The 11,598-nt window shown below is 28.1% G+C and overlaps 1 protein-coding gene across 1 annotated transcript; it reads left to right on the top strand.

Annotated features, from left to right (window-relative positions):
* Positions 1 to 4,033: 4,033 nt before the first annotated feature.
* Positions 4,034 to 6,097, top strand: LOC101490603 (F-box/LRR-repeat protein At3g48880-like). The gene is made up of 2 exons (XM_004498375.1): positions 4,034 to 4,398; positions 5,545 to 6,097. Exons 1-2 carry the CDS (start codon positions 4,034 to 4,036, stop codon positions 6,095 to 6,097), a joined length of 918 nt encoding a protein of 305 aa, XP_004498432.1.
* The last annotated feature ends 5,501 nt before the right edge of the window (positions 6,098 to 11,598 follow it).

Genomic DNA, 11,598 nt, shown 5'->3' with positions numbered 1-11,598 from the left:
ATCATTTTAAAAATCTTTGATATCTTTCTTTTTTATATATATATATATAATCCAATAACTCTTGTATTTAATTACTTGATTTAACCACATTAATTTCTATTTATTAACCAATATATAAAAGTTCCAGTCAAATATTTATAATATTAATATTAACAATAAATAAAAATTATAATATGATATTTTTTAAGGTAATTGATATTATTATTTTTGTTAGAATACTATTTGCATAACCTGCAAAAAAAAGTAGTAATTTGAGGAAAAGAACCGTTGGTGTTTATTTAATATATATTATTTTTATACATAAGAAAAAAAGATAGTAATATAAATTTGACTAACAAAACGTTATTTGAGTAACCCAATAGATACTTGTGTGGGGGTGTCAGCTGCAATTTTTTCATAAGAAAGGCATTTGAACTATAGCCTATAGGCATTTTTGTCAAATAAAAACCTATTTGTTAAACTATACAATTGGTCGTTTTTGTTTTGAAATATATATATTGGTAAATCATATACAGAGAGTAAAAATACAATTAACCATAAAATATTTTACATTTTAACTTCTATGGAACCAGCCAAATTTATTTCTTAATTACCATCTTTTTATGGAAAAGACAAAAAAGGTTGAATGCTCTCATTAGAAACAATATTTTAATGCCGCAGGTGAAATAATTGTTGTACCAAATTTTTTTTTAGGCAATGTACCAAATTCATGTGATATAATATTTTAATAATTAAGGATAGAAAATATTTTTTTTTTAAAAGGATAGAAAATAAATTCATTTTCAAAACACAAGGATAGAAAATAAGTTTAATAATTAAGGACAGAAAATAAATTCTTTTTTTTAAAAAAAGGATAGAAAATAAATTCTTTTTCAAATAAAATATTTTTTAAATATAAAAAACCAGCCTTGGTCATTTCAAGGTCTTGGCTTCTCTACATATTTCTAAGAATTCCATTCACCCCAATATCAGTAAGAGAGTGATATAGCTAGGTGCACCCAACGTTCAATAGGAGCTAAGAAGAAGAGGTATGTTTATTTCGTTTGAACATGTATTTTCTTTCTTAAATCATTTCATCTCCTATGTAATTTCCATTTCCTATTTAATTTTATGTATAAAATATCAAATTGATTTTATTTTACTAGCCTGTTGAAGTATGATTGTTTGATGAATTATTTTCAAGAGGTTCAAATGCTCTATTGTAAGAAATTTTTAGAACTATGTGTTCGGGTGCACCTTATAATAAATTGGTTTTTATTTGTAGTTACACAATCACATAGTTAAGAATTTAGATCGTTTGATTTATATTTGACAATCTATATCGCCACTTCGTGTTTTGGATATGTTATTCAAATGGAAATACAAGACATTTGGTTTAGATTGATTGATTGTGATTGTGTCATTGTGTAAATTCGTAGTTATCGTGAATGTAGGAAAAAAAAATTCCCAATTTTTTTTCATTTAAAACAAAAAATCCAAACTTCATAGTCGAGTTTGAGGTTTCTCCTCAGGGACTAGAGATCCAACCCCACCCAATAATTATATCTGACTTAAAATGACTAATTCAGACTAAAAGTATTGAAAAGTCGACCACATGTATTTTCAGATCAATTAAATTTATGTTTTAGATAAATTATGAGAACACTCACAAGCAATGAAAGAAGGTTAATTAAGGGAGAGATGAAGGGGTTGAGATGCTCTCCATTTCTGAAAGGGGTAGAATGTTGAAAATGGAGAAGGGAAGGGAAGGGAATAGGGATCTCAAGATGGTGAGATGGGAAAAATGAGAGAAGGGGCAAGTTAAGGGTGATGAAATAGCAAAGCCAAGTCGGATTACGTATTAGCTGACGAAATAATAGTTATGTGTCTCGGGAGTTGGATGTTGAAGTTGGTTGAATATGCATATCTTGTAACAAGTCTTGAATTGCTTAGTATGATAAAGGAATAGGGAGGTCAATGGTATATATATTGACTTTAGTTCTTCGTTTCAAGACGCACCAGTCAAAAACAATTTTAACCTTGTAGCTGACTTTATTCTTCTTTCTTATACACTTGTCTTAGAGTGTTGTGAGATGCAGTTCAAGTATGTTCTTTGGGGAGTGTGAGTATACTGGTTGTTGTGGGGTGTTTGATTGAAGTTCATTTGTTGTAAAAAGTTTCACGTTGTTTTTCATTGGTTGACATTTAGATAACGAGCACTCTTTTTTCTTTAATTTTGGAGTTTTCATGTTGTTTTGATCTCAAGCCACGTTTTCAAGGTATTATACATTGTGGATCTTGTGAATAAACCCCATAGTTTTTTCTTTAGTAAAGGCGATTTAGTAAGTAGAGAAGTGTGGATGTTGTTTATAAACTATCATTAGTCTAGATTCTCAAATAATGCGAGACTTTTGGTTTCCCTGAACACAGGCTACATTTTTATTTTGTGAGTGTGCTCCTTAATTTATCTATGTCTAATTTTTCAACAAAGGGATATCATAGTTTGGTTCAACTTGGTGGGGGTAGAAGTCGATCTTTGTGTGTTGGATTCTTGTCTCGAAATATTTTATGATGGTGTAGTCTAAATGCATGTTTGGTTGGTTGTAACAATGGTGCGTTAAGATGTGGAAGACTCACTTGAGGGGGAGATAATTGTTTGGTTCAAATGTGTGTGATTAGTCTCACATTGACTATGAAGGAGATAAATGTTAGATACACAAAAGAAATGCATCATATACCTTAAATTTGGGGTGACTATGTGGTGTTAGTTTCTTGTAGTCATGGAATATTAGTATGTTGTTGATCTTGATCCTATGAACTCCCCCAACATTGGGTTCTAAGTAATGAGGAGAATTCTAAGGTAGTTTCATGGAGTTGAAATATTAAGGGGGTCATGAGTTCAACTCATTCTTTTAACAAAATTAATAACTAATTACTAACATTGATGAATTAAAAAAAAAGTAATGAAATGTAATTATGTCAAGTATTAGGGCCATTTTTTTAATATAAAATTAGGTGTGTTAGGTAATAAAGTTGGACTCATAAGAAACCATAAAAAAAATATTAAGAGAGTTATGAACTAAAAACTATTTTTTAAATTTGAAGGACCAAAAGAAAACATACCTTCATTTTTAGGAGCTAAAACATATAGAACATTTTTTATTTTCAATTCATATAATTTTATCACTTACAAAAATACAAATCCCTATTATTTTTTCTTCTAAGTAAATAATTAGGCTAACATACACCTATAGTCATTTAAATTTAACTCAATTCTCGTTTAGATTCTTTAATTTTATTTTATCTCAATTTAGTCCTTTAAGTAACATTTTGTTTGAACCATTAGTCTATTATCTCAATTTCGACAATAATTAATTCAATTAAAATTTTTTTTATCATTAGAAGCTCTATCAAATGTTGCAACAACTAAAAGTGTATTTTTGCCGAATAATTAATAGATAATCATAATATAATGATTAGTAGAACTATATTTGGTTCAATATAGGTTCATAAATATAATCTAGTTCTAAAATCGAATAGATACTATTGTTAAATAAAATTTATGACATCTATTGTACGTTTTGAAGCGCAAGTTATTTAAATGTATTTCTATTGTTTTTGAACTTAAACAATTTTGAATACTATATATTTCATTCTTTAAAGCTTTGCCATGTCTCTAAATTCGAATATATATTTAGACATTTTATTTGGAGAGGTATATATATTTAGAAAGTGAGTTAGCTTTTTAAATGTATCTCTATTGTTTTTGTAATTAAATATTTTCCTCCTCAAGTATTATCTATACAAAGCTCCATCAAGTATTGTCTCCTTGGATTGTATGTGTTTTGTTTGCATTAAATAAGTTTAAAAACATACAATTGTTTTAAAAAATAAAATAAAATTGTCTTACAAAAATAGTAAATATTAATTAACTCACATAAGTGTATTTTTCAATTGAACTATAACTTAATTACTTATTTAAATTTTTTATGTAATGAACATGTGTGAAATATTTAATGACTTAATTAATAATTAATGCAGGGAAGATTGAACAATGAAGAAAAGAAATTCATGCTCAGCTAATGGACTATCCATCCAACATTTGTACTATGATATTCTTGTTAGAATATTTATGAATCTTAATGTTGTGGAACTTTCAATTGTGTCGATGGTTTCCAAGTCATGGAACCATATTAGTCGTGACCCTCTTCTTTGGGCTAAGCTTGATCTTTCTCGAATAAGCCCCAATGCTTTTAATATACCATCGGTGCCAGAGGCTTGGTCAGATACCAATTCCAGCAACAAATTAACAACATTATTGAAGTATGCTCTAAGTTTGAGCAATTATAATACAACTTGCATAGTATTCAATTACTTTATATACTTGACGGATGCACATTTAGTCTTCGTTGCTGAAAGGTAACATTTTTAACCTACCCATTTTCTCATTCTTTGCATATATTGAATTTAGGATTCATGATAGGAAAAGTGAGTAATTAAAAATAGGCTTAATTACAGTTTTGATCCCCCTATTTTAGCTGAATCGCGAAAGTAGTCCCTCCATTTTGTTTCTCCTCAGTTTTGGTCCCCCAAACAGAATTTTAGTCCAAAGTTTGATGAAATTTTATTTTTTAAAGTCATACTACACCATTTATGGTCATATATTTCATGTACAATTGTTGCAAATGAGATCTTGAGGCATTGTGTGACTTAAATAAATGCAAAAAAATGAAATTTCATCAAGTTTTGGACTAAAATTCTGCTTGGGGGACCAAAACTGGGGAGAAACAAAATAGGGGGACTACTTTCGCGATTCAGTTAAAATAGGGGGACCAAAACTGCAATTAAGCCTTAAAAATATTACTTTTTAATGTGGTAAATTTTAGTCATGTGTTGAACGTGATAAAAGTATAAGTTAAATGAGGTAAACACTGAAAATGTGTTCATAAGCGATGAATAGTGTTAGTTGTAGTTAGATGTGAGCATGTGGTGTATTTTGTTTGTAGAAGTGTGTGCATATTACTTTGGCGGCATCATGTGTATTGGTGTATGTGTTATGTTGTATCAAAATATATTTGAACTGCTATTGATTTTTGTCCAACTTGAAAATACGTAATTTGGTGGGAGTTCAGTTACCCTTCGTAGAAGGTGGGTAGAGATTTTCCGCTATGATGCTAAGTTTATACATTTTTAAATAAACACAATGTTTTTAAGAGAAAGTGATACACAATGTTTTTTTTATAAGCTCATTTTGTAGAAGTTGAGTTAAGTTCAACTCAAATTTTAAGATTGTATCATTGCCTATTAAAGATTTGTTAAGTCACCTCCTAATATTATGTTGCTATTATCGGGCCACTCTGTCACCCTCGAATGTTTGGTCCAAGGCGCGAGTGGAGTCTCTTATGAGTCCCACATTAAAAAGATCATGCTTGAAAATATATTTATTTGTAAAAAAAAAAAAAACTTACAATTACTTATCTCTCCAACCAATATATTTCCTCTTTCTTCACCTTATCACTCATAATCTATTTTATGGTAGTTTAATATGTATTTTTAATTTTGTAGGACACCAAATCTAAAACGATTAGTCCTGCCATTTTCTGGAAAATTATCTAGTGTTGGAGTAAAAACTGCAATGAAGTCATGGAGAGATCTTCAATCCATCACTATTACCAGTGTGGTCAAGTCAAGAACCATTTTTTCTGCCATTCGTATGTACTATCAGGACATCATTGAATTAAAATTTACTTGCAACTTTGAAATACGTCAAGGAGAACTCTTGGTCAAATACACTCCAAATTTGAGAGCTTTGAGTCTTAGAAACGTAATGGTGAACCTAAGAGCATTGCTGAATATACTCAATAGTTTGGAAAAATTGGAGGAGGTAAATATTTGTCATAGTCTTATTTGGGATAGGGTAAATGGTAAAGTTGAAACTTACACTATTCATGATGTGCGAAATCGTGTGAACCTCTCGTTACTGCAAAAGCTTATATTTTGTCAAAGAAATAGGTGTCTTATGTGCAAGAATGTGAACAACATTAATCCAAGAAGACAACCATATGTACACTTTGAGGATCTTTGGCATCAAGATGAGATTCGGTCTCTTGGACATTAATTCTTATGAATATATAATGTATTTAATAAGTTTTGAAGCATAATTAATCAGATTTAGTTAGAATGTATTGGATTTCATTGAGAATAAAATTTTATTGTTGTTGCGTTAATAAGTTTTTTTGTCATGTTTTATAGATTATATTTGTTTAATAAAAGAACTGTATATATTATGTGTGAATTTTTTATAATACTGACATTAGTATATTTGATTATCTAATATGATGTTTAGGATTATCATTATACTTTTAAAAAAAAATACAAAATACAATTATAATAATTTTAAACAAAATTTAACTGTAAAAACATACAAAGTTAATAACACACTTACAAATAAATGTTTATTATTTATTCAAAAAAATATATTACACGATATAAATTAGGTATATATTTTCAATATTTATAAAAATTCACAAATTTTAGGTGAATATAATATATAACCATCCTTGAATGTATTCAATAAGTTGGAAAAATCGGAGGTAAATATTTGTCATAGTATAATTTAGGATAAAGTAAGAGGTAAAGCTGAAAGTTACACTATTGATTATATGAAAAATCATTTAAACCTCTCATGTTATAAAAAAAAAAAGATGAAGAGATTAGTCGAAGAAGGCAACCATATGGGGATGAGATTTGGTCTCTTAGACATTAATTCTTACGAATATATATATATGTTCAAGGATGTATAAACTTGAATTAAGTCATTGTGATCTTTTTGTTGTTGGAATAAAGTGGGCAAACATTTTTCTTTCATTTATGAGAATAAGATTTGATTGTTGTTGTATCGATTAGATTATATGTAGAAAATTGCTTAGCTTGGATGCAAAATTATGTGTATCCTATCAAAAAAAAATATTTGAAATGGAGTTTCATTCTGCTTCCACACAAAAACAAAAACAAAAAAAAAATCAATTAATTCTTGGAAAAAAAATACATTATTTTTAGTCCTTTTTGCAAAAATAAATCAGTCTATATTAATTAGTAGTTCTACCAATTTATTTTACATTTAATTTTTGTGTGGCTTTAATAAATCATGACAATGTTAATGTATGTAACGATCTACTTGTCATTTAATTGACCATGTGTAATTAAGAGTAACATGAGAGATATTTAGGTCTTATTAATGATAATATCTAGGGATAATTTGGTTCCCAAATAATTTTTAATATCCTTAAAATATATCATTTTAAAATCTCTTAAAATCCATAAATTAGTAATTATGTGATTTTTAAAATCTCTAAAATATAGGTCCTTATTCCATATTTCTTTCTTCTTACTGTATTGATGGATCAAAATCTCATATATGTTACTTTGTCTCTAAATGTGATGCACATTCTTCCATCATCTACTACGAGAAAATTGTGTTTTCGCTAGATGCAAATGTGGAATAAAGCACATTTTTATGTAGTAAATAGATACAAAAATCTCAATAGACATTATTTGGGTATTTATTATGTAAGGCAATGTTTTATGTTGATTGTGTTTTTTAAATGATTTTAGTAATAAGTCAACAAGGCATCAAAAATAAAAAGTTCATAAGTTTACCAATTGAAAGAATGAAATTAAAGTAATTAATTTAAATGAGTTTTTTTTTCTACTCTATTGAGTAGAAAATTAAAAAATAAATTGTGACTTATAAATCAAAAAAAGTGTAATTTTTTTTTTTTATTCGGCGAGCCACCCATTATGTCATCAACTAGTTTTTTTTAGCGAGTTAGGCAGGACAAACTAACTAGTAGTGACAGGTTCGAAATCTCTTTGTCATGCCACATCATAGATAACCAAGATTTTTACTTGCGATAAAAATAATCAAGTTCCTCACTTTTAAGTCAATAACTACTTTGTGGACTACTTTAACCACATTTTTCAAGCCATTAACCAAGATTTTTACTTGATATAAAAATGACCAAGTTATTTAGTTTTAAGTCATTAACCACTTTGTAGGCTACATTAACCAATATATTTCAAGCAATTAACCACGTTTTTTTACTTGTGATAAAATAACCAAATTCTTCGGTGTTAAGTTATTAACCACTTTGTGAACTACATTAACCACGTTTTTCAAGTCATTAACTAAATTTTTCACTTGTGATAAAAATAATCAAGTTCCTTAATTCATTAACCACATGGTAGACAACATTAGCCGATATTTTCCAGTCATAAACCAAGTTTTTTACTTGTGATAAAAATAGTTAATGGCTTGACAAAAAATGGTGTCAACCAAGTTTTTTACTTTTGATATTTGGAGTCATTTTTATAACAAGTTAAAAATGTGATTAGTGGCTTGACAAAGAAATGGTTAGTGAATTTTTTTTTTATACTTGGAGTCAAGATTGAAGAAGAAAATAATTGAAAAGCAAAAAATAGTAGTCTTAGAGTTTAAAGAGAGAAACATTTGTTCGAATGATAAATATTTTCTAAATGTTTTTTCTTAGAGTGTGAGAGTTATTATTATTATCAGTTTTGATAAAAGCAAACACTTAAAGTTTCAATCTTTTGTATCCAACCCGATAAGGTTTAGTTCCTTCTTCAATCTGTGGTTGTTAGGTTGTTAGGAGAAGACTTGACTTGTAGGGTTAAGGTGGTTAGTTCCTCAAAAGTTTGGGATTGTCAGGCTGTTTGGGAAGATTGACTTGAAGGGTTAGGTGCTTTGTAATTCAAGGTATTTGAATTAGTAGATTAAAACCTTGTGAATGAAGAGACTGAATGTAGCCAAGTTAGTGGTGAACTAGGATAAATCTATGTATCAAATTGTTTATGCTTTCATTGCTTACTGCTTCTGAATTCAATTGTTTTTACTCCAAGTAAGTCACCAAAATCGAACTAGTTTTTTATTTATTTATTTATAAATTATAAAAAAGTTATCAACTTTGCCAAACACAATTCAACCATCCCCCTTCTTGTGATTGCACATTCAATCCACAACTATTATGATATTGATTTTAGTAGTCATATAATGAGCAATTATCAAAACAAATACAATACAAGACTATTGTCTCAAAACAAATACAAATACAAACAAAATTCAAACAATTATCCTTGCACCAAAACCAGATTGTTGTCTCAAAAATCAGCAAGTCACCACAAGCACACAAAACAAGATTATTGACTCAAAACAAATACAAACTCAGTCCAAACAATTATTCTTGCACCAAAACCAGACTATTGCCTCAAAAATTAACAAGTCACCAAAGCACACAAAACAATATTATTGGCTCAAAAGTAAGCAACCCTAGAACTAGATAATATGATTGTAAGAAGTCATCAATCAACACCAATACACCTCTAACAAGTAATCAATTGCTGCAAAAACAATTAATGGGGTGCATTCTTAATCAATTGTTAAGGTCAAAATCAATCAAATACACACAAGTCTTAATCCTTAGAGTCGAATATAACTTCATGTATAGTGAATACCCCCAAAGTTAAATTGTGCACATGATTAACTCATTCACCACCTTATGTACTTCGTTAACCAATAATTTTTACATTATCAACTACTTTGATAAAGATTTGTAAGACTTTAATGTTTACACCATTTTTTTGTATGGAGAATTATTCAAATTAACACCATATCAATATAAAATTTGTTGTTTCAAAATTAGTGTGCAAAAACACAATTTAAATCCTTTAAACAAATAAAGTTCACATTCAATTATAAAAGTTCACTATCAATTTCTACAACAATGCAAGTATAAAATTATAAATTTGAAAAATGGGGCCAAAGACTATAAATCTTAAATAGAGATAAATGCATTAAAATAAGGAGGAATTAGTTGAAACCATAAGCAACAAAATAATAATAATAATAATAATAATAATAATAATAATAATAATAATAATAATAATAATAATCATAATAATCATAACCAATAAAAATGGCAAATAAACAAATGAATATATATTTTTTACATTGTCATTATTACTTCCTTAAATATGTAAATGAATATACATTTTTCACCATTGTCATTATTACTTCCTTAAATATGTAATTTCCATCATTTTATTCTTCTTTTTCCTCTTAAACCATTCTTTTTCTCAATTCAGTCTCTTTATCTCTATTTCAAAGTTTAACCAAAATCAAAATGAAAAATTTGAGGAAGAAAAAAAAAAGAAACAAAGAAGAAGAAAAGAAAATATGTTTAGATTCAATTTATAGTGAACGAGATATAATGAAAGAAAAAAGAAGAAAAAACAAGGAACTCGAAAGAAAAGGGAGAAAAATATAATATTATGCAAAATTGGTATCTAGATGTGCATGATAACAAAGTTAAAGTGGTATATATGAATAGTTGACTATAGTGTCACTATATTTATGTTGCAAAAATGTGTTCCAATAACATTTCTAATATGATTATATTGTTCATTATAAGTTGTCATGTTTAGATTATCCCATATCTTATCTCACTTTTCCATCAGCGAAATCATCTCACGCCTTTCTATCCACACTTATTGAAATCAATCTTTCTCCATCACCATTATTGGATCTCAAAGTTTTGATTTGGTCTCCAAGGACATTGGAAGTTTGACCCTAATTACTACTTACAAGGTAATTTTGAAATTCTCTTTGTTTATATTTGGAGTTCAGTTTAAGAGAAGTTCATGGGTGTTTCGACTTGGGTTATTAAGGAGAAGATTTAGTTCAATTATTTTGGGGTTTGCGTTCTTCATGTTGTCTCAATTGTAACATATCTAATTTTGTACAAATAGAAAAATCAATAAAAAGAAACTAAGTCTTTATTCTCAAAGCCTTCAATTTTAGATTTCAAACGTTATTTGTAAAAATAAAATTTTGAGAAATATAATGTATCATCTTTCAATCAGTTTTGTGGACCACTTGTGAGAACCTTTTATTGCAATCATACAACAAAATGGAGTACTCTTTATTGCAAGTTTAAGGATGTTAACATTAAAATTGATGTTATTGTATGGAGGGAAGTTGTTAATTTACCTTTCAAATGAATTGACTTCAATGAAAGCAATTTTAGGGGGTTTTGAAGGTTTCAACAAGATTATAATTTTTCAATTTATGCTTGAAGATCAATATGTTATTCCTTCAAGTTCTGAGTTATTTCATAGTAAGTTCAAAACTAAATTTAGAATGCTACTTTAGTTCCTTTGTAAGTGTCTGCATACGTGTGAGTACAACTATACCAAAATTACTTAATCTGTTATTTTTTTATGTGTATGATTATTGAGCGTTGTAATATAGATTGAACAATATTCTTTTGTTTGTAAGATGATGAATGTAAAGAAGTAAAGTAGTAGTTCTCTTCCATATGTATGTTACATAAACTTGTTTCTCAAACGTTATAGTGTCATATTATTAATTGAAAGATGTCTCATTCATGATCCTGCAAATCGCTTAACCAATACAGGTTATGCAGTGTTTTGATGGCTTTAAAAGTCAGATATTTTAACAATTTAAAGACTTGCGATGGAAACTCAATAGAATTTTAAGTATTTAAGAGTTGAAAATTTGTTTCACTCGATTGACATGGAAGA

This window comes from Cicer arietinum, chromosome 4, assembly GCF_000331145.2.
Source record: "Cicer arietinum cultivar CDC Frontier isolate Library 1 chromosome 4, Cicar.CDCFrontier_v2.0, whole genome shotgun sequence".
NCBI classification, from domain to species: domain Eukaryota; kingdom Viridiplantae; phylum Streptophyta; class Magnoliopsida; order Fabales; family Fabaceae; genus Cicer; species Cicer arietinum.
This window is presented reverse-complemented; position numbering and strand designations above follow the sequence as displayed.

Bases quoted from the DNA above. Each gene is read 5' to 3' on its own strand.
- LOC101490603 (XM_004498375.1), top strand. From the start codon at position 4,034: ATGAAGAAAAGAAATTCATGCTCAGCTAATGGACTATCCATCCAACAT. The intron at 4,399-5,544 runs GTAACATTTTTA...TTAATTTTGTAG, and splicing joins TTAGTCTTCGTTGCTGAAAG to GACACCAAATCTAAAACGAT.